Below are 22,807 nucleotides of genomic sequence, written 5' to 3' on the forward strand. Positions count from 1 at the left end.
GCGACGGAACCGAGTCCAGCAGACACGGCTTGAAGAGTCTGTCTAAGGAATTATTTCCCAGTCCGATCCGCTCGGGTGCTGGGTGACACCCCGCGCCACTGTCCAGCCAAGTACCTGCCCGGCTGCGCTCTGGGCGGAATCAAAGCAAACCCGCCCGTCCAAAGGCACCCTGAGAGCGCGGTGCCGCCCGTCCGGCCGCGGGCAGCCCTCGGGGCGGCCGCTCCCCGCTCCCCGCGCTGCCGGTGCCGCGGGCGGAGCGGAGCGGGGCGGCGGGGCCGGGGCGCAGCCGGGCGGGGGCAGCGCCCACCTCGCCGGCCGTGCCCCGGCAGAGCCATGCGGGGCCCGCGGGCGGCCCTGGCTCTGCTGCTGGCGGCGGCGATCGCCCCGCGGCCGGCGCGGCCGCACCCGCAGTGCCTGGACTTCAAGCCGCCGTTCCGGCCGCCGCGGGGCCTCGCCTTCTGCCGCCGCTACGCCGAGTTCGGCTGCTGCGACCCGCGCCGCGACCGCGCCCTGCTCCAGCGCTTCTACAGCCTCAGCGCCGGCCTCGACGAACGCACCTACGCTGCCTGCGCCGGGCACCTGCAGGACCTGCTCTGCCAGGTGAGACCTCCGGCACTCCCGCAGCTCCCGCCGCAATGGGGGGATCCCGCCGCGCAGGGCCTTGCAATGCGCAGGGGACATCGGCAGCCGCACGGCGGTGTTCAGCCCCTGTGCGGAGCTCTCGTGTAGGCGTGGATGCTTCTGCCCCATCGCAGTACTTTGGCCCAGGTCTGTGTGCATCTATTCATGCGGGGCTGCATCGAGCCCGGGTATGGATGCTTTGGCCCAGACACGGGTGCATTGATTCCACGCACCGGTCCAGGCACAGGGACGCCGCACAGCCCAGGGAAGTGCGAGCCATGACGTTAATTCGGAAGCCCAGACTGGAGTACCCACCCACAGGTGCATCAGCCGTGGCATTAGTGCCTGGGCACAGGCATGGGTACATCAGCCCACACATCGGTGCATCAGGGACAGCACAGCAGCCTAGGCATGTGTTCCCAGGCACTGGAAGGAGTGACCATCCATCATCCAGTATCCCAGCAGACTTCTTGTCCTTTGGCAGTTGTCTAAAAGAGGAACAGGGATGTTGCTGTTCTTTAGCTTAGGAGCAGCAGTCTCTGAGGTAAGTATGTGGGCAGCTACAGTTTGCAGACTCTCCTCATCCTCCCAAGGTTAGGACACCAGACCTGGTGAAGAAACCCCCAGGGCACCTGCCTGTGCAAATCTTTCTCCTTGTTATGACCAATTGGTGGGGTCAGGTGGGTTTTTTTGCATTAGATTACAGCACTTTTAGCATGTGCCAGGTGCTAATAGTCCTGGTGATAAGTGCAGAGTAATGCCTGCAGATATGTCTAGGAACCTCTGCGGTGGCCATCCTGCACATGGGGGAATTTCCACTCAGAGCTGATGTTCTGAGGCCAGATATGATAATGGGATGATCACAGTCTGCACAGAGCAAAGTGTCTGACCCTGTCATCAGTGGAGGCCTCACACATATGAAAATGACCCTGAGACTGAGCAGTGGTGGCTCAGCACTGTGCGAGTATAAACCTTAAATTAATTCAGGCAGTGGAGTCTTGTCTGCTGTGCTCAGGATGGGATCAAAATGGCTTTTCAGAAATCCTGCTCTTCGCATTTTGCTGGTACCTCTTGGGTTCCTTAAAGCATGAAAAAAAAGACAACACTTTTGCACACCAGGTTCTAGAGAATTGACTTCTATTTCATCTCACATGGTACTGAAAAAAACCCCCAAACATTTGAATGAAAACATTCTGAAAGAAGCGATGTCTAAGAGTCCATTTGCAGATAGGAAACCAGTTAGCAGTATGTGCTAAGCACTCCTGCTTCTGGAAGTGATAACTAAGTCTCCTGTGTTTGTCAGAAAGCCAACCACTGAAAATGTCTTCAGAAGCAGAGAAATATTTCACTGTGGAAGCAATGATTCACTGAAATGTTCTGATGAGCTCAGTGCATCACCAGCCCAGATGTAGCTGCAAACCACTGTCTCTGTCTGCACAAGCATGTAATGGAAGTTTAGTCATTGAAAACAGTCTAGAACATTTTCCTTCTATTCATTTCTTGTATATACAATTTATATGCTAGACCTGAATTAATAAGTGTATTTCTGAGCTTCTGTCTCTTTCTGCTCACAATTCATGATTTCTCTCAATTGTGATCAAATTATTTTGAAAAGTGTCTTAGTTTGTACTTGTGGATTCCTGCCTTTTCTTGAATTCATAGAATAATAGAATAGTTTGATTTGGAAAGAACTTAGTCCGACCTCCCCTCCAATGAGCAGGGACAGCTTCAGCTAGATCAGATTGCTCAACCAGTCCTTGAATGTTTCCAGGGATGGAGCATCTATCACCTCTCCTGGCAACCTGTGATAGTAGTTCACCACCCTCATTGTAAACAACTTCTTTCTTAAATCCAATCTATATTGATCCTCCTCCAGTTTAAAGCCATTACCTCTTGTCCTATCACTTCACTGCCTTGTAAAATGTCGTTCTCCAGTTCTCTTGTGAAAGGTGCCATAAGGTTACCTTGGAGCCTTCTCCTCTCCACCAGACTGCAAGAGCAGATGCCTCACTCTGCTTCTCAGGCAACAGCTTGCTTAAAGGTTTGAGTTTCCATATGGAGGTGGTCAAGGAATGTCAGGGATAATGTGGAAGTTAAATGCTTTTCTGAGGAGTCCTGTTTCTTCCTTCAGGCTGATAGCAGCAGTGAATAAGACATTTTTTGATGTGGGTGTTCGTTCCATCAGATTCAGACTGTTGGAATTCCCCAGCTAAGGAGCTGCCACAGAATTCCTGGAACAAACAGGATGCATTTGGCTAGCCTGTCTTAATTTGACTTGTTTTGTTTTTTGGTAAGTTATTTTCATAGTACAAACTTGTTCCAGCCCGACTGAAGTAACTGATCATCTGCCCATTAGTTTCCTCGGTCTTTGGACTGCAACATAATTAGTTTAAAATTCATGAACAGACATCATCATTTGGAAATGACAATTTGGATCTAATATTGATCCTGGGCTCTGACTAATGGTAGAGTTTCTTGACATTTTGAGTTTTGTGAACATGATGGGATGATATGAAGGATAAAGGACCACAACATTTGCTTCAGAAGCAGAGAAATTCAGCATAGGGCATGAGGCTCCATCTCTTCTGGAATAAAATTTAGAAAATATTTCACATGTCTTGAAAATACCCTAAGAATTTTCTTTAGGTACTTAGGTACTTTCAGGCTAGTGATAGATCTGTGAATATCACTGCCAGTGTAATGCTGCTGTAATTAGCTGTATGCCACAGGGAATGTTCTAAGGAAGGAAGAAGTTGCCCACAACTTCTATTCAGACACACCTGAGGCTGTGGTGAACAGCCTGAAATGCCAGAGACAGGTAATCCATATCTCTGGGCTATTTTTAGTTCTGATGCTGAGGCCAGGGAATTGCTTTATAATGTGTAAGATCACTGCATGCTTTGAAAGAGGGTTTCAGAGAATGAGGTACACCTGAGTATTCGAGTGAGGGCCTCCTCTCTCTGAATGGGAAACCTCCATAGGCAACAACAGATTGAGCTCCCACCCAGCCCTCTCATCAAATTCCCTTTCTGTCTCATTTAAATTTGTTTTCTAAGGCTAATTTATGAGTCATTACAAGTGAATTGACAAATGCTCTGTCTCTTTCTGTCCCTGGCACACCTCGTGTAACCAAGCCGAGTGTGTTACCCAATCTGCCTGTGTAATTTCAGTGTTTTGTGTCACAAGCAATCTTCTTTTTACCACATTAATTGCTGCTCATTTGAAAGCATAATAACCTTCATTTTGCAATGAATGGCTTGACATTCCAGGAGGAAAGCTTATTGTACACTAATGATCTGTTATATGGCCTCTCAGTTTATTATGGTGTTTAAAGGAAAATAAAATAAAATTAAATATTGTGTATGCTTATCAGCTAATTTAAACAGTTCAGAATCTCAGATGCTGTATCTTTTCAGCTATTGAATAGTCTTGTAATCTGCACTAAGAAATATCTCCTTATAGATCTAGAAATAGCTCCTATTTTTTAAATTAAGCTGGTTTTGCTAAGTAAAAGAAGAAACCATGTCAGAGAGGAATTTAAAAAATACAGAATTTATTTAAGTAGTAGTGTCTCTTCTGACCTTTGTTACCTCAGGTATTCATCAAAACATAACTTTGAAAATAATTTATCTTCCACAGAGTCATGTTGCATAATTTGAAGAGCGCTTTTGAGGTGCTTGTTGGGAAGATGCATTATAACTGGAAAATATTGTGTTTATTACAAGCAAAAATCCTTGCAAAACAGAACTGAGTCACTTTGGTCAGTTTATAACTTACAGACAGTTTTACCGGACTGCAGCTTCTTCATAAGGAAAATATGTCTGTAGAGTTGTCATCGTGGAGAATACAATGAGCTGTGTGAACTTGATCCAGTCCTTAAGCAGATTTCCAAGGCTACACCTTCCATAAACAAGGGCTGGGCTGCAGCTTCTGCCAGTGAACCTTGCCTGGATTATGGCCATTTTGTGTGCACTGTCTGAAATCGTGTAACTTCAGCATCCCTCGCAGAACTTGTGACCCATGTCATGGTCATGAGATGCCTTTCACCATCCCTGGCTGGGGATATAAATTATCTGAAGGCAAAGGCTCACCACCAAAGGCAGCTGGACCCAAGCAAGGATGGTGTCCTCCCCTCCTCCTCCACTTTCACATCCCACTCCTTCCAAGCTGTAAATCACATCCATGTTTGAGGTACATGCCTGGATTTTCAGATGATGAGGTATGAATGTCCCAGGATTTGGCCCTGATGACATTTCCCATCCCATTGTCAGTGTCAAGATCTTAGCTGAATATTCTCAGCTAATTCTTTGGTTTCACTTCTGTTCTGTGATAGATCTTATTCTTTCATAGATAAAGCCAGAGCATCCAAGGAAGAAAAGTCTCTTTTTCCCCAGTGCAGTCTTTGAGGGTGATATAGCAACATAGGCATCATTGCAGTTTTGGGTTTGTTTTTTTTTAAGTTAGAATAAATGAGTAACAGCTTGAGGAAGCCAGTTTTCACCGGGAATATTGAAGATAATTTCCACGAGTGCTGAAAAAAACCCCTTTCTAAGATCTTTCCCTCTGTTAATACATCTTTAGAACAAACCACAACGTATCTTGTAATTAAGATGAAATATCTCCAATTAGTATCACTGTTCAGCTGTTTCAAATCCAGTCCAAGAAATGTCTTGAAGTTTTTTCTCCCTCCCTCTAGGAATGCTCTCCATATGCAGCTCACTTGTATGATGCTGAAGATCCCTCCACCCCTGTGCGGACGATACCAGGACTATGCCAAGACTACTGCATGCAAGTGTGGCAAAACTGCCGCTCCATTTTTCGTTCTCTCTCTACAGACCCAGAGTTAATTGCACTGGAAAGCAACATGGCAAAGTTCTGCCGCTACCTGTCCCTGGAGGACACCGACTACTGCTTCCCACACCTGCTGGCTAACCAGAACCTTAACCAGAACCTGGGGCTGGTCACTGCTGATGCAGAGGGCTGTCTCCAGCTCTGCCTCATGGAGGTTGCCAATGGGCTGCGCAATCCCGTGGCGATGGTGCACGCCAATGATGGAACCCACAGGTTCTTCATCGCAGAGCAGGTTGGCCTGGTGTGGACCTACCTCCCTGATGGATCCAGGCTCGAAAAGCCATTTCTGAACATCAGCGAAGCTGTGCTTACCTCACCTTGGGAAGGAGACGAGAGAGGGTTTCTGTGTATTGTCTTCCATCCTAAATTCAAATTTAATGGTAAAGTGTATGTCTACTATTCAGTTGAAGTTCGTTATGAAGAGAGAATCCGAATCAGTGAGTTCAGAATTTCTCCTGCTGACATGAACACCTTGGACCATGGTTCTGAAAGGTATTGTACATGTTTCTCTGGCAAATGAATTTAAGATCTTGGAGGGCAACTTGTGCATTTTTAAGGACTATTAATTAATGGACTTACTTAGCTTAATGTTTTTGCGTTCCAGAGTGCTAGTATGTTAGTCCAAGTCTATGTCTAGTGTATTGAGGTGCAGAATGTGTATGTCCTTCATGGATGAACTGCAAGTGTTCAGGGATAAAACACATACAGAGCTCAGTTTTGGCATATCAGAGGATTTAACTGAACATGGATTAACATTATTTATAGTTAGTATTTTGAGGTTATTGTTGGGTGGGACTTAGATCTTTATTTGTTTATTTTGTGCTTTTATGATTACACTTTAAAATATACTTCTGCAAAGCATGAGTGAAATTCATTCTAAAGCAAAAGGTTTCCAAAACTAGTGTAAACAAACTAAGTGATACCAGACCAAAGATGGATTCGGTCCCATCTTTCTTTATCTGAACCACAACTCAACCCTTTGATATTACAAATTTAATATCAAATTAAATGAAACACAAGTCACTATGTTATTACTAAGTGCATTTAATTGGAAATGCCATTTGTTTGGTCTTGCAATTGTTCCATACAGATGATGAGAGACTTGTTTGCGGAGTCCGGCTCATAGATTTAGAACCTGTTGCAGAACTATGTTATAGAGCCACTGTTTAAAGAGATCCTTGAATATTATTAGTGCTAAGATTTTCGCTTCATTATTTGGATTTTTTTAGAGGCTTTCCAAACACCAAGCTGTGGATGATTTCTAGCTCAAAAATGCACATAACCTAATAATAGAGAAGGGATACTGGTTTATAAAGCAATTACAGCAATCCAGTGTAAACAGCACTGTAGATGACAGGTAAGGGGAATTACAACGTGGCACTCAGGAATGCGAATCAGAAACCTGATCAGAAACCTGATCAGCAGACATCGACAGCCCATGAGGTGTCTTTGTTTAAGAGTCCTCAGGCTCTATGTTTGTAACAATTTCTGTGCTTACTTAGCTTATGGTTAGTACAGCAAAAGCTTAAGAAAACAAAATTGTGGTCCTATTGTGCTTGTGTAGGCACAGGTCCCACTGACTTCATCCTGAGCTGCTGCCCAAGAGGGAGCTCAGGCTGACGTGTGGTGTGCACTGCCTCGGCACAAATGCATGTGTCTGGTTATCCTCAGATGTTTCTCAATGCATTTTGTTTTTTTCCATCTTCTTTGGGAGGCTGAGGAAGATTCACTTTTGTGTCCGTACAGGATCCTCCGTCACTCCGTCAGTGGAACCTGTGCATTCTTGCACAGTTACCTTAACACAGAGGTGCTGACATTTAACAGGGGGTGACAATAAGTCCATAGCTGGGTTCCTTCCCACAACTCACAATAACTATCAACATTTTAGAAGGGGAAGAAGCTCTCTGAAAATGAGATGGTGTAAGTAAATGGTATAATTTGCTTTTGAAATATTAAGATGCACTGCCAGCATCAAATCTAGACTTTTTTAGAAACCAGAAATAATAAACTTCAGTTGTTATACCTGGGAATGTCCACTGCATGTATTTGTGGCTTTACCACAAATAAAACTATAAGTTCTATAAGACTATAAGTTATGTATTTTCCCCTTCTGTGCTATGGAAGGGATTCAAGGTCCATAAAACAAACAAATAGAATAGAGAGTTTGGGGTTAAAATTAAGGAAAAATTTGGTGGTACTCATTTGAATAAGCCTTGGTAAACTCAGTTTTCTTGGTGGGACTGCTTTTAACTGCTCTTTAAACTCATAGGGTCCTGACTGTGTAATTATCATTTAAGGATTCTTTTCTCTTTAAGAATTTAACTATTCCTCAATGTTTGAAGATATTTGTTTTATATTTGCCTTGAAAGCGCCTGGGAGGATTGTGCCAAAAGCAGTACACATGCACAGATGGACTGGAGTCCTTTCTCTTACAATTTCCAATTGGTTGTAAGCTCAGATGCCTTTTCTTTAATAAATTATAAAAAAAAAAAAAGAAGTTTAACAAGGAGGAAGAAAGAATCAGAGGAAAAGTTTAAGTAATTAAAAGTATATTTTGTCATGTGATTTCCCAGACTTTCCATATTACACAATTTGGTGTTACTGTAATCTGGAAAATATGTTGAAACTATTTAAGGTTAGAAAATCAGCTGTGCCCAAGAAAAATTCAGTAACAAGGATATGGAGGAATTTATATCAAAACCAATCTGTAGCTGCTTCCATCTGTCAACAACTACATTGTCATGACATTGCTCTGCCCTTTGCATAGTGCTTGTGCAGTAGGTAATTGCTGTCTCCCTATTTTCACTCAGGATAATCCTTGAAATAGAAGAACCTGCTTCCAACCACAATGGAGGAGAGCTGCTCTTTGGAGATGATGAGTACCTCTATATCTTCACTGGAGATGGAGGCATGGCTGGGGATCCTTTTGGCACCTTTGGAAATGCCCAGAACAAGTAAGAGTGGATCCACCCCTATGGCAGGAGGCAAATTTCCCAAATTTTACACACAGTTCCAGGGTGTGGGAAATCAATGCCAGCCACCTGAAGGCTGTTCAGGGCCAAATGCAATTACCTTGAAATGGTTCTTTTTTCAGAGATATTCAAAGACTTGTCTTTTCTAAAACAGAAAGAATGAAACCCTACACTTTCCAAACTACCCCCCTGCTCTGATTTTTTGCCAAGGCCCAGTCTTATTTTTCTTTTTATCTTTTCCACTTACTCTCCCAATAAAGATCAGCCCTTCTGGGTAAAGTTCTGCGGATCGATGTGAACAACAACGACCGGGGGCCCCTGTACCGAATCCCTCCTGACAACCCTTTCGTCAGCGACCCCACGGCTCGCCCCGAGGTCTACGCGTACGGAGTGAGGAACATGTGGCGCTGCTCTTTCGACAGGGGGGACCCTCACACCAAGGAAGGGAAGGGGCGGCTCTTCTGTGGAGATGTGGGGCAGAATAAATATGAAGAAGTTGACATCGTCGAGAAAGGGAAAAATTACGGCTGGAGGGCGAGGGAAGGGTTCAGCTGTTACGATAAAAAACTTTGCGCCAATTCTTCATTGGGTAAATAGACGTGCTCTCATTTTTAATTCCTGCCTTCAAAGCTTGGTGGTAAACACACTTTTTTGAGATGTGAATCTCTACTGTCTCTGTCTAGAAGGGAACTGGCTTGGGCATAAATACTGAAAGTACAAATGTTACCATTTCTGAGTTAGGAGGAAAATGAAACATGCTGGCTGTTGTTCTTCTAGCTGACTGGCGTTCTTAGTGAAATTACTTAGTGATTCTGTGGTTTGGAGGGACAATTTCATCTTTGCCACATTAAATAAGGTATCGTGCAGCAGCAAGAAAAATTTGGAGGAATTGTATTTTTCTCCATAACTCACAAGTAGTGTCCTTATTTAAAAAAAAAAGAGAGAAAAACATTGACTGATCAACCATTATGCACGCTGCCTGCTTTGCAGGATATATGGTATATTTTTGTTTCTTTTAGCTATGCACAAAGGAAAACCTCATTTTATTTTCATTTCTTAGAACTGTTCAAAACTGGATTGAGGCTGACTGGCTAAATTCCAGTGAACCTGTGAAGTCAGTACATACTGAATAGCAAGGGCTTTTGTGGACCGTGTCTTGTGCTGAAACCTCTTCTCAGAGATCCAGGGAGGCAGTGGAGTGGGCTGGCACTGATTTGCATTAGCTGAGATTCTGATTCTTTTCTCTTCTATGTGCTGTGTGTTAATTTTTTCCCTAATATTAACTCAGTTTAAATTTCTTCCTTTTCTTAACTTCACTGTAATAAAAGAGTGATTAAGTACTTTTTTATAAAAATGTCAAGAACAGGGAGCAGATTTTTTACACTTCCTTTGCTGAAGCAGTTGTTCAGAGAGTTCATTTATTGCTCTCCTATGTGACAGAATGCTCCACATGAGCATTCATGGCAGACACTTTACTGAGGTCTCCAGAGATTCAGAGCAATTTTTGATGACTTTAGAGACCCTTGGTTAGAACAGTGAAATGTCACAGCCCCTTTAGAATGATAAGTACAGCTGAAGTGTAGAAAACACCTGCTTTAGAGGAAATTCCCCTGGTGCAAATTCCTTGCTGGCAGAGCTGCTGGGTTTGCTACTTGCAGCATCTGCTACATGGGCAGGGAGAAAGGCTGTGAGGATGAGGAGGAAAGGGAATCATGAGGTACCTGTGAGCCAGGAGTCTCAAACGAAAGGGGAAGAAGCACCTAATGGAGACCCTCAAAATAAGGACATCTCTCTCCGTTTTACATTTGTTTTATCTTTTAACTTATATTTCACAATGAGTATGCCAGTACTACATCATTCATGCCTGTGCTATCCCATAAATATTTGATGGCCCTTTCAAGTTGCTTTTCCATCTCAGAGGAACGGAAGCTATTTCTGCTGACATCTGACATATCTTTTCATCAGTGCTTACAGTCTGGAGTCACCCATCTCTTTTTTCCCCTTTATCACCTAAACAAAGCTGCACTGGGCAAACATTTCCCACATGGGTGCAGTGACTCTAGGAATAACCTGTGAATTTGTAGCTAAACCATAAAAGCTCTGTAGAAATGTGCCAGAAGTGGCACTAGCAGAGAGGGATTGTAGTGGGAGGAGAAGGGCTCAGGAGAGTGCTGAGATGTCTTGGTGAGGGGCAGGGCAATCACATGTGATTCTGAAAAGGTGAAAAACAAACTAAATATAGCTCCATTGGCAATTCATTTAAATAGAAGATGCACCAGGGAACCTGATTGTACTCTGCCAGTCTCAGAACAATCTAGATAAAGGGCTATTCTGCAGCATGTGCAAAATAAGTCACAGATCTTTTCTGCCCTACAGATGATGTGCTTCCAATTTATGCATATCCACACAAAATGGGGAAATCTGTTACAGGAGGCTACGTCTATCGAGGTTGTGAGTCTCCGAACCTGAATGGCCTGTACATATTTGGTGATTTTATGAGTGGGTAAGTAAACACTTAGGACATTCACGAAGTTTTACCCCCAGCCAAAATCCAACCCTCTCCTCTTGTTTTTTCATGTGCTTGTGTTGCTTTTGAAAGACAAGGTGTTTCAGTGTGTATAATACATTTGGGTTAATATTAACAACCTTAGGCTCTTCAGAGAAGCTGCAGTTCCTACTGCAGCTAGTATGGGTAGGAAGCATTAAATATCCTTTCAGGTGTCCATGCTAATATTCATAAATCATCTGGGTCAGGTTATAGAAGTGCTCTTTTGCCTTGCAGACGCCTGATGTCTTTGAAGGAGGATCATGCTACTGGAGAGTGGCAGTACAGTGAAATCTGCATGGGGACAGGACAAACGTGCATGTTCCCTGGGCTTATCAATAACTATTATCAATACATCATCTCCTTTGCTGAAGATGAAGCAGGTAATCTTTTAACTTTATGTCACACTGAATGGCATGTTTCTGGTTTCTCTTCATATTAAGACACTAGAGAAGGGATCAGAAAGGACTCCTGGCAGGCAGCAGGTAGTTGGGAGGCACAGCACGAGTCTTTAAAATGCCAGATTCCCACCATCTCCCAAATATCAAACCAAAGTTACAATGCTCATTTTGAGGTCTCTGTGCTATGCAGTGCCTGCAGTGGGAGTTGGAGAACCAGTTGCCTTAGGACTGAGTCTGGTGTGCTGGACGTGCTGCTGCCTGCACACCTTCCTTCTGGTGACTAGGGAGCAGAGAGGGGCAAGTAGAGTAAGACAAAGCTTAGAAAAGAAACCCCATTCTTCACAGTGCCATGCCATGGGAAGTGCAGGCCCTGGGAGCCTGAGAAGCTGATACCCAAGGGACAGCAAGTCTATTTTCTTGTCTAGTCGAGAAGGCTGCGGGCATTATTAATGGATACAGGGAAGCAGATGTCATGAACAGCAATTATATATCTGCTCACCCTGGGCTGGGGTATTTGTACCTCTCAAAGTAAAGCAGAACAAAAGGCTGTTATGTCCTGAGTGAGGCATCAGCAAAAGAGTCTTTAAGTCCATATTTTATTAGTGCCAGCTGGGATTTTGCCTTGCGTAGGATGAAGGTTACTGAAGTCTCAGTGGAGCTTTGCTGTGTTTTCATGACATTTTGCTTTCTAGAAGGGAACTGCTGTGGTTTGAAGAAAAGGAAATAGAGAGTCCTGGGGTGAAAGCTGGTGGTGTTTCCTATTGTTTGTACAAGGGTACTGCAGAATGTGCAGCCCATGCAGCCCGTGGCTGGCAGCTGGCAGAGAATGAGCCCCACAATGTGTGCTTCATGTGCAACCCAGCAATGCTGGAATTGTGCTCTGCCCTGTTCCTGGGAGGTCTTGGCTCATGATCACAAGCACCTGCTTCCAGAATGCCTCAGCTTTTAAACATCTGTTTTTTCCTGCAGATTATGTCAAGTTTGGATGTTGCTCAAATCATATAAATGCAAATTTAATCATGTGAATGCAAATCCTCCAAGTTAAGTAATAGCTTGAAAGTTTGACTTTTTTTTTAGATTTAAATTTCATTTTCTTTAATGGTTAATATTCATGGAATTTAGAGCTATTTCACAGGGCTGTAGTAAAAAGGATATCTTACCCTATAATCAAATAACTTTGTTCAAATCAGCTTTATGCCAAGTGCTATATCAAGCTGTTGATTGCAGCCCTTGCTCATGGACATGAGGATGATGATGTCCCTGTGCTTGTCAACTGGATGGGCAGACCAGGGGTTAAACACTGCCACCGTTTTGCCCTATGCTGTGCTCTTTGGGCTGCAGTCTCTTTCCAGAGGTAGTTAATTGCCTTGTTCTTTCTTTATAGTAATGGAAAGAAATCTGTTGATCAGTGTAGTGAGGTTGCTTTATCTACTGTGAACAGTCTTCTCTTGCACCTTTTTTGTGTGCTGGGAATCTCATTTTTTACAAGTTTGCCACACAGTTTATTTTAACAGGTTTTCTTCACAGAAGCATTACCATTTTGGGGGTTTTGCTCTGATGAATGTTAATCTACCTGGTGCAGTGGGTGTGTGTATATGTTGTGGGGAGGTCTCTATTTCTGGCTTATTGCACAGGCATTATAAAGCCACCAGCCCCATCCCTGGCCAGCAGAACATGTCCGAGATACCCCAGGCACTGTGTCTGTGGGTCACATGTGTCCAGCTTGTCTACTTCATGGCCTGAGCATCCGAACTCCTGCCGGATAACTGCCAGGGAAGAGGGGCAGGATGTAAAACACACATCACCGCAAAACTCAGTGCCAGGTGTTTCACATCTCCATTTGGAACGAGGCTGCCTCTGGCCTGTCATTAATGAAGCTCACCTGTAAAATGAAGAAACCAGCCAGGGATAGCCAAAGGTTTCTGCTCTGGTGTTATTTGCAGGAGCTCAGCCCAGGGCAGCACAGGAGAGCACGTAGGAGGATGGAGGCTCAGCCTCAGCTGCCACTAACTGCCTACACACTCCTTTGCTCACACTGACCTCTCTTTTCTTCCCCCTGGATTACTCGTAGAACACCCAAGAAAATCTGCCTTATTCACTAAGCAAATCTATATTGCTTCTTTCTATTTTCTCTCTTTTTTAATATATATTGCAAATATATTTTTTCTCTCTTATCCTTTTTGTTGCACCACTGAAGCACTTAAGCTCTCACAAGAGTGCCAGAAGGACTGTTTATCCCAGTCTCCCCTGCACAACAGGAGAAGGATAGAAATGCAGTTAAGAGAAAATAAGACAAATAAATGGTGATGGACATTGTTCGGTTGAAGGTCAAGCCCTGCACATGTGACCTGACAGAGCTGTGATGAATCAAATGCCTTTTGTGTGAGATATGTCTCACTCTGTGAGTGTGCTAGAGAAAGCAAAAGCAAAATCTTGTTCTCCTGTAATTCACCCCAAAGGAATGCTTCATTCAAATGAGCAGAAGACAGTGAACTTTCTTAATTTCTTTTCCTTTCATTTCAACAAAAGTAATTCAGGGTTTGACTGTTTTACATTAGAGAAGTCAAAGTACACAGATCATAATGAGATAACAAGGATGGTCTGGGCAGGTGAACCTGCAATGGAAGTTTGTCCAAATAGTAATTCATAATAACTTGTAAAAGCTGCCACTCACTAAGAATATTTTATGCCAATGGACTGCAGATGAGCTCTCAGACCCATGATACCATGTTAGTGCCTTTGTGCTGTACAGGACAGAAACTCCATGGAGCAGTTTCCATTGGTGTGTCTGTTTTATTTTTTTACCAGGGGAATTGTACTTCTTGTCTACTGGTGTACCAAGTGCCACAGCACCCCATGGAGTGGTGTACAAAGTGGTGGACACCTCCAGGTATGAGATGTTCTTGTTGCACGGCCTGGTGGTGGTGCAGTGAGTGAGTCCTGGTGTGGATGTGTTGCTGTGGGTGAGATGTGTGCTGCTGTGGGTGGGATGTGTGATGGTGTGGATGTGATGAGTAATGTTGGCTGACTAATTAACTCTTCTCCCATGCTGAGCCCTTCTGAGTTCCTTCCAGTTAAGGAACATCTGGAGCAACCCATGGTGGGTCTACTTTGCTCCTGCAGTCATGGAAGTCTACACTGCCTGGTGTCAAATTTTTGTGGGGCCTGCTGATGTTATGTGGGTTTGGAGATTTCCTGAATGCTAAAGGAGTATTTTATGGGTAGCTTGTCTTTCTTGGGCAAAGTTTCTCTAGATTCCTGCTCAAAAGGAGGCAATTTTTCTCAAGGTGTTTATTCTGAGTTCCTCTCCATCCCTTTTTCCATCTCCCACAAGAGCTCTATGCCCCCAGGCCACTGCAGCCAAAGCTGGACCAGCATCACCTGCAGTGCTTTCTTGGGCAAACCAGACCTGAATATCAAAAAGTGCATTCTTCTTAGTGTTTCAAAGAGCAATATGGATTGGACAAGAAAACAGGATCATCTTTACACCTCTTGGATTCCATGTGCCTGTATCTGAGACTGGGCAAGGCAGGGAATAGCTGTGTTTTATGGGAAGACTTACAGCTCTTTTTTCCATCTTCCTGTTTTTAAAGTGTTACTATTGTTGGCTAAACACCAAGCTACTTTCAGCCAGAAACTGAGAGTGAGATTTTTGTAGCTTTTTTTTTTTTAATGGATTAAATTTACAGCTTTAGCTATCTGAGGATTTTGAACAAAACCACTTGTCTAGTTTTATGTTGAAAGCAGTTCCCAAAGTTAAAAAGCCCCCAGATCTGTCACGTGTTTCCTCCAACTGTCCTCTGTCAGGAGCATTTTCCATTATCTAATGCAACGGAAGAGTTCCTGTAAACTATGTATTTAAGAAGTGGTATTACGCAACCTTTGCAAAAATAAACAGGAGTCAAACACAAGCTGTAAGTTTAAGTTTAAAAAGTTGTTTCATTCATGTTCAGAGTACCAAAAAAATTAATTGGAAAATTTGTAAAAGTAGGGAACATCCTTGTGTAGACAGTTGAGAGAGAAGCTCTCTGCCTTCCACAGAAATGCAAATGCAAACTATCCTAATTGCACAGGAGTTATACCCTCCAAATGCAAACATCATGCATTTTTTTTAACCAATTTGAAAAATTCTGAAGAAGTCTGAGGATTACCAAGAGGGCTGTCATAGGAAAAAGTGGTAATGAACGGGATGTGACTTCCCAGAAGTGAGATACATCTCTATGGCAAACAAATTGTGTCAGAATGAAGCACCATAGTAAGAAAAAGCCTCCGGAGGAGACACTTAGAGTTCTTTTCTGAAACTAATGCATTTTTGGCACAACATTTTTTTGGGCTTTCTGTATGAATAATAGTGTGTTATTTTGCTTCCGTGAAAACAGTCTGAAATCTTGTGTACACATGATCTTGGTGTCAGATGTTCAACATATACTGTCTAGTTTTGTAGTTCTTATTTTCAGTTTGATTAATCTCTTTGTGTAGTGCTTGAACCTGCCAATGCTTTATTTCCTTAATGGCTTCAATAGTGGCAACTGAAGACAGACAGAGGACTCCACTGCCTTGTGAATATTTGGACTTTCATCAATGGTGATCTGTGATTCTTTAGTTATGTATTAGTTTAGTTATATATTTAGTTTAGTCTACTGTAAGAGATTAGTTGCATCATTTAAACAGACCCTTTTTTTCCCAATAAGAATTATATTCTTAGAAAAACAATGGGAAGTAAAGTGTTGGGATGCCAGAGGAAAGGACCTAATTGTGCAGTGTATGTGTCCCTTTGTTTCAAGGAGAGCACCACCAGGAAAATGCCAAGTTGAGCCATCGCCGGTGAAAGTCAAAAGCAAGCGCATCCCGTTTGTGCCAAAGGAGAGTGAGTGTAACTCTTGCTGTTTATTATTGGTTCATGTTAGCTGGTAGTAGACACAAACACCAGACTTGCACTATCTCTCCTCGTTTGTGGAGACTACCCAGAACGTCACTCTTCAGGGTATCCTCAAAAATAAATCTTTCCAGATGTTTTGGATCTGAAGAATTGGTTTAAATAAGTCATGCAGTATTTGCCTTTCCTGGCCATGTGAAATTTGATTTGTATTTTCTGACCCTGTTCATTTCCCTTTTTCATGCTGCACATTTCATTACTACCAACTTGTTTTTCCTGTAACTGTTCCTGTCCAGAGACCAATGGTGCTTTTCAGTGACAAGTGATTTTTTTGCAGTAACTTCAGGTAGTGGAGAGGATATGATGGGTAAAGGGTTGGGAAGTAGCTCATTGAGCAAGATGAGAGCTGAGTCATTGTCAGTTGAAAGTGAGAAAATATGGGATGAGAAAATGCTCCCAAAAGAATCTGTGATCACACACTGAGGTGAACTTTTGGCTTACCCAAGCCCTCCAGGGCCTTTTGATTGCTTCATGCTGCATGAAGTATTGTACTGCTGAAGCTGGAGGAGTCAGTGGTAGAGCTGAATCTGCAGCAAGCCAAGTACTATTTATGTGAGGTACAAAAACCTAAACACAATATTAGGATCTCAAAAGTAGACAAGGCAGTATCACTGTTCTTTTCCCCTGTGCATTTAATTTACAGATGTAAGTACCTAGGCAGCACCCCAGCAAATTGCCTTCCAAATCAGTGTAGTCCATGAACTTTGTCACAAAGCCAATGGTACTGCAGGAACTCTAAAGTCTAAAGGATAGTTTTATTTAATTTTTAATTACCTGAATCATGTTACATTGCATTTGAGTTACTAACAGTTCCTACAGCTTTGGCTTCAGGGAATAATGAGGGCACTCTGCACCTTACAGCACTGTGTCATCAAGGTGGAACAAACTCTAAGGCTAATTATTGAATGCCGATATGCCTGAGCACTCAGTATCTTCAGAGACATTCTCCTTTTCTAGCTGTGCAGGCAGCTTCCAAATATTAGTAACTTGGTTCATGTTCAACCATTTTTGTCTGTTTCTGCTTATGCATTATTCTCTATGCAAGTCCAAAGTTCAAATTTTTTAAACTATACATATAACTAAATCTTTTGGGCTTGTTTACAAGGTAGTTTTTGTCATAAATTAAAACTCATAAATGGTGGGAGAGATTCTACAAGTGTATCAAGAACTACACTCTCTTTTTGGTGAAAAATAAGCATGACTGTTTTGATTCAGAAGCATGCAAACAAGGATGTGTAGCTGTAAATATTTATTGTTTTGGTGAGTATTTGGTCTGAATGTAATAGAATCACCAGGGCATGTGCCTTGTATTAGCTATGAGTGCATTTTTTGGAAGTGTATTTAATAAATAGTTTAATAAGGAGTATTATATAATGACAATTTGATCCAGTGAGGTGAAGAGCACTCCCAGGTGACCATTAGCTTTCATACAGTCCTACACAGTATTCAGTCAGTCCCAGGGTTTTCAAGTGCTTTGCCAGACCAGGCTCCAGCAAATGAGCTGCGCACAGGTAAGGCCTTCAAATCAGTTTCTTGCCTTGAGATGAGAACCACTGCTTTCAAAGGAAGGAAATATTTTCATGTCATGAACACAATTCCTTTTCAAAGAGCATTCTTTGGAAAAACATGGACCACTGCAAGGGTTTGTCTTTTGGGGGCAACAGATACTAAGCACAAATAAGACAGTGATATTTTTCCTCCTGTCTATACTACAAAGCAAATGATGAATGAGAATGCATAAATCTGGGCTATAATTCAAAGCCATGATGTCTTTGCAAATGTCTGTGACACTGTCCCAGCTCTGTTGAATGTTATTCCGTTAAATTCTGAATTGCTTCCTTCTGGCAAACTAAAACTTATTTTCAAGCTAAAAATAAAGCATATGTGAATAAGCAAGTCCAGTAACACCTGGAAACTGTGACAGCAAAGAATTTTCATCTCTTCAGAGTTCAAGGCTCTTTTTTTTTTTTTTTTTTTTTTTTTTTTAACAAGAACAAACTCAACCCCAAATCCTGTTTTATGTGTTGTCCTGGCAACTCCGTTCCTCTTGCACATTCCAGTTGCCAGAGAGAATTGATTTTGAATGTTCCTGATTTCAGCTCGTCTGAATAAAGCATCTGACCCAGTGGGGAGGCCACGCTCTCCTCTGGTAATGATCCAATCCTTAGTAATGAAGAGAAGAGCAGAAATAGTGCCTGTCTGTAAAATGCTTTCGGCAGCTCTTCACCAGGATATGGAGAAGAGCTGCTCTCCTGACTGTGAAACTCCAGCACCTACAGCTACCCTTTAAGGAAGGGCCAGGCTGACATTTGCTAATAAAGCACTTGGAGCTTCCTTTCTGGGAGAGGCTCAGTGTTGGCATTCAGCCCTGCAGTCCTCTCTGCCGGCTAACAGCAGCCGACATTTTTCACTGAGGAAATACCGGCTCGCTAAGAGTGTTGCTGCTTCTCAACAGGATCAATTAGGCAAATCGCAAGAAATTAGTTACATAAGTCAAAAAATCAGCACTGGTTCCGTACAGTTGTCTTCAACCCAGAGACTGACAGACTCATGGTGTTCTGGCTTTTCCCCCAACAGAGTTTATTATGAAAACATCAACCCCACATCCGCGGCTGAAGAGCACGACCGAGGCGCCGAGGGGAGGCGTCCCCGAGCCCCAAAGCCCCCGCACTCCGGCCGGGGACGGGGCGGGCCGAGCCCCGGGGAGCCGGAGCAGAGCCCCCGGGCCGGGCAGGGCGGCAGAGGACGGGGGGCAGCGCAGGAGGAAGAAACCCCCCGGCAATGGCTCCGTGCGGCTGATGCGGCAGGGCCGGCGGGGCCGCGCCCGCGGCAGGGTGGAGGTTTTCATCGACGGGCGGTGGGGCACGGTGTGCGACGACGGCTGGGGACTGCCCGCCGCCGCCGTGGTGTGCCGCCAGCTCGGCTTCCCCTACGTGGTGCGGGCCACCAAGAAGGCGGAGTTCGGGCAAGGGACCTCCCTCCGCATTCTCCTGGATGACGTGCAGTGCTCCGGGCAGGAGAGGACGCTGCTGGAGTGCTCCCACGCCGATGTCGGCACGCACAACTGCTCGCACGAGGAGGATGCCGGCGTGGTGTGCGGCCGGGAGGAGGTGACGCGCAGGTGACTGGAGAGTGGGGAAGGCAGCTCAGGGGCTTGGAGCACATCCCTTTGGTGCCCAGCCCTCTGAACCAGCTGCGGTATTGAGGAGGGTGTGCCCTGCCTTCAGGATGCTGCGTCCGTTCAAAGTAATCTTATGTTTTCTTCGTGCTCGTCCCGTGCATCTGCCTCAGAGGGAAAAAAAGTAAAATGAAGCACTTAATTGACTATATTGTGGACAGGGGTTGCATTTCTATGGGTTTTTTTTTTTTGTATTAAGAAATCCCCATGTGTCAGCCTTTATAGATCAAAAAAGAGATGCATCCTGTTGCCCTTTCCCATTTCAAAATGCAGCATTCTTCAGCTGTGCTTCCCAATGTTTTGCCAAAAGATAAATTCCCAAATGACTGTGTTCCACTCTTACAGAAGCATTTGCATTGTTCGCCTTGCTTTGCCACCTACGGCTCTGAGCTGAGGTTTCTAAGGACGTGCCTTTCTAAACCTGTGCCTTTCTTTGCTAATCACAGAAGTATATTAATTTTTTTAACTTTCCACTCACTAGTTTAAAGACAAATTATTTTTCTGTAATTTTTTTAAATTAACCTATTGGTCACCAAGAATAAGCAAAATCAAAAGATTCAGAAGAAATCATAGTGTACTGCATGGAAAATATTTCTGCAGTGTACATTAGCCTAAGTGAAAAGAAAATCTAACCCTTTTTATATGAACAGGATTGAAAATTTGTCCCTTTTTTGATGAACAGGATCATTATCCACTTTAGCTCTGAAGATATTTTGTATGTGTTTCTCCACTTTTCCAAACTTTATGAAGGCACATGTTTTTTATTCAGTTTTTCACGGGTGTGAATGACTATACAAGAGATAATGCACTGGGGCAATAATCCTGTAATATTTACCCCTTTTTAGAGGATATTAAAAAAAGAAAACCCCATTTTGTCTGAAATGTGTTTTTCACCTGAGTGGTGATGGGAGACACATGGTCTGGTTGTTTTCCATGGTGTAAGCAGAATAGGTTTTGTGTTGCTGCTCACAAAAGAACATGAGAAAGACAAAAAAAAAAAAAAAAAAAAAAAACCAAAAAAAACCAAAAAACCCTCAAATGTAAAATGACCAGTGTGCCTAGAAATGTTCACAAGCAAAACCTTGTTTCTAAAGCTCTTACTGTGGATATTTATTTTAACACAATTTCAAGTTGACAGTATCTTCTTAAGCCTAAAACATACATAGGGTAAATTAATCTGTTTTAAATATTTTTTCCTGAACTTTCTGATAAATTCTCATTAAATTGTTTTTGGTTTTAAAGAACACCTTCAATACACAAAACCAGATGATCCAAAAAAAGTATTTCCCCCTACTTTTTATGAAGTATAAAGGGGGAACAGATGTATAAAGTGCCTTTTGAGAAGCACCACTCTCATTTCGTTTGAAAACCTACAAATGTCATTACACACCAGACTGCTATCAGGCCTTTCCCATTGCAGAGTAATTCATTCCCATTGCAAAACTCATTTGTTTTAAGCACAGAAATTCACTTTAGGCATATCAGAACGTTCAGGGAACAGGAGAGTAATTTGTAAATTCTTCTGTTAAAAGAGTTGGAACCTATTGAGCTGGCAGGACTAGAGGGCTGGAAGAAAATGGAAGATGGAGATACAATCTCTCTTTTCCCAAATTCCTCTTCCACTTCTTTTGGTTCTTTGGCCAAATGTCAGCTCCCTCAGTCTGGGAGATTTTAAGGAGAATCTTGGTCATAGTTACATTTCAAAACTTCTAGGTAGAAAAAAAGACCTGTGCCATAAAAGTTACCCTAAAGGAATTGAGGTGATTCCAAAATGTCTGCCACAGATGAATTAGGCAGGAATTTCACCATCATTGTCTAACTATTAAGTATTTATTTTCTAATTTAACTATTACTGGAGAGAAAAGACATGTAAGTACAGGGATTTTTTTTCCTCTTATCCTTTCTACCAGCCTGCACTGAGTGGGGAAGGTGTTCAAATAGGATCGAGCCAGCTCAGCACATGTGGCTGTGTGTGCATGTCTGTGCCTGCCAGCTCAGTACATTTTTATGATGCTGGGGAGATATTTCTGACCATTGTTGTCCCTTTCAAGCTTAAAATATATCTGTTCTAAGTCTTGGTGTCTGTCAGTCTAGTTCACTGGTATTTAAATTATGAGCCTGTACTATTTAAGGCACACAAGTATGCATACATTTAAATACCTGCTATCTAAACTGTTGATATCATTTTTATATAGCAGGATGTCACACCAATTAAGCATTAGATAAACAAATAAACCCTGCTGCTACACTTGAACATGACAGTATACTTCCTTGATGCTAATTCAGGATAAATCTTAAAATAGGCCACAGTGAAACCAGACTTTGTCATGTACTATGTGGCAGACCCAAACTTTTGTCTAGTAGCAGTATGGTTTATTGCCTTGTCTCCTGATTCAACCCTGTGACTGAGACTGGAACACCTGCATTTCTCCTGACATACCTGTCCTTAAGTTAGTACACCTCCATCACATAGAGGACCCAGCATATCTCTAAGGGAACAAACAGTGTAAACTCAGCCTTTCCATGCCTTTTTATCTACCTCCAAGGCAGAGTAGTTTTGCCCAGAGGTCAGGATTTTTCACTTATGTCCTTGTGTTGCCCAGCATCTAGCCTGAGCACTGCCACACTGTGTTGCAGTCTGCAGTATAGACATGAATTTGAATTTACCATGCTCTTTCCAAGAAATCCAATAGATAAATCTTCCCATCATATCTAGGAATAATCTTCAGAGCTTGCTGCCCAAGCAGTGGAGGGATAGTGAAATAGGTAGGGTGTTTTATCAGGGCTTCTCACTCAAATGCTGGCAAGACCCTCCTGGGAGCTGAGCCCTGTCTGGAGCATGCCACGAGGATATCTTCCATGTCAGGGGAATTTCAGCTCTGCCCAGGTCAGGCTGCAGGGTATGAACAGCGTGAGACACATGTATCACATGAATAAGCACAGAGGTCTGTAATCAAATTGTACTGAAGAACATCACTCAGATTTGGAAAGCTCAGTGGTGGCATTGTGGGTGACACTGGCATAGGGTGCAAAGATGAGCCTGGGGCCCCAGCTTCACGTGTTGCCATCGTGTTTGTCTTGCCTTTATCTCCCCTATCAGCCTCTCACCAGCTAGACCTTTATGTTGGGCTCTGTATTGGCCAAGGGAAAACAGCAGCTCTTGAACACCTGCCCTGCCCCAGGGCCCAAACCCAGCAGAACACTCCCAGGGCTGTGCCCAGCTCAGCCTCCCTCTTCCTTCCCGAGTTAGCACTGATAGGGCTGGGGAGGGGACAGTCTCCAGCATAAATCCGCCCCTCTGCA

At 43.3% G+C, this 22,807-nt stretch overlaps 1 protein-coding gene across 1 annotated transcript; it reads left to right on the forward strand.

The window, feature by feature from the left end:
• Positions 1 to 333: 333 nt before the first annotated feature.
• On the forward strand, positions 334 to 19,451 carry HHIPL1 (HHIP like 1). The gene is made up of 9 exons (XM_062495140.1): positions 334 to 600; positions 5,318 to 5,964; positions 8,283 to 8,426; positions 8,705 to 9,033; positions 10,821 to 10,947; positions 11,227 to 11,372; positions 14,199 to 14,280; positions 16,175 to 16,257; positions 18,904 to 19,451. The coding sequence occupies exons 1-9, from the start codon at positions 334 to 336 to the stop codon at positions 19,449 to 19,451; spliced, it is 2,373 nt and encodes a 790-aa protein (XP_062351124.1).
• Positions 19,452 to 22,807: the final 3,356 nt, after the last annotated feature.

The sequence above is a fragment of the Cinclus cinclus genome, chromosome 6 (genome assembly GCF_963662255.1).
Source record: "Cinclus cinclus chromosome 6, bCinCin1.1, whole genome shotgun sequence".
Taxonomy (NCBI): domain Eukaryota; kingdom Metazoa; phylum Chordata; class Aves; order Passeriformes; family Cinclidae; genus Cinclus; species Cinclus cinclus.

Excerpts from the sequence above, each read along its gene's own strand:
- HHIPL1 (XM_062495140.1), top strand. The coding sequence starts at position 334 with ATGCGGGGCCCGCGGGCGGCCCTGGCTCTGCTGCTGGCGGCGGCGATC. Across the intron at positions 10,948-11,226 it reads TTTGGTGATTTTATGAGTGG|ACGCCTGATGTCTTTGAAGG; the intron begins GTAAGTAAACAC and ends TTTGCCTTGCAG. Across the intron at positions 14,281-16,174 it reads AAAGTGGTGGACACCTCCAG|GAGAGCACCACCAGGAAAAT; the intron begins GTATGAGATGTT and ends CTTTGTTTCAAG.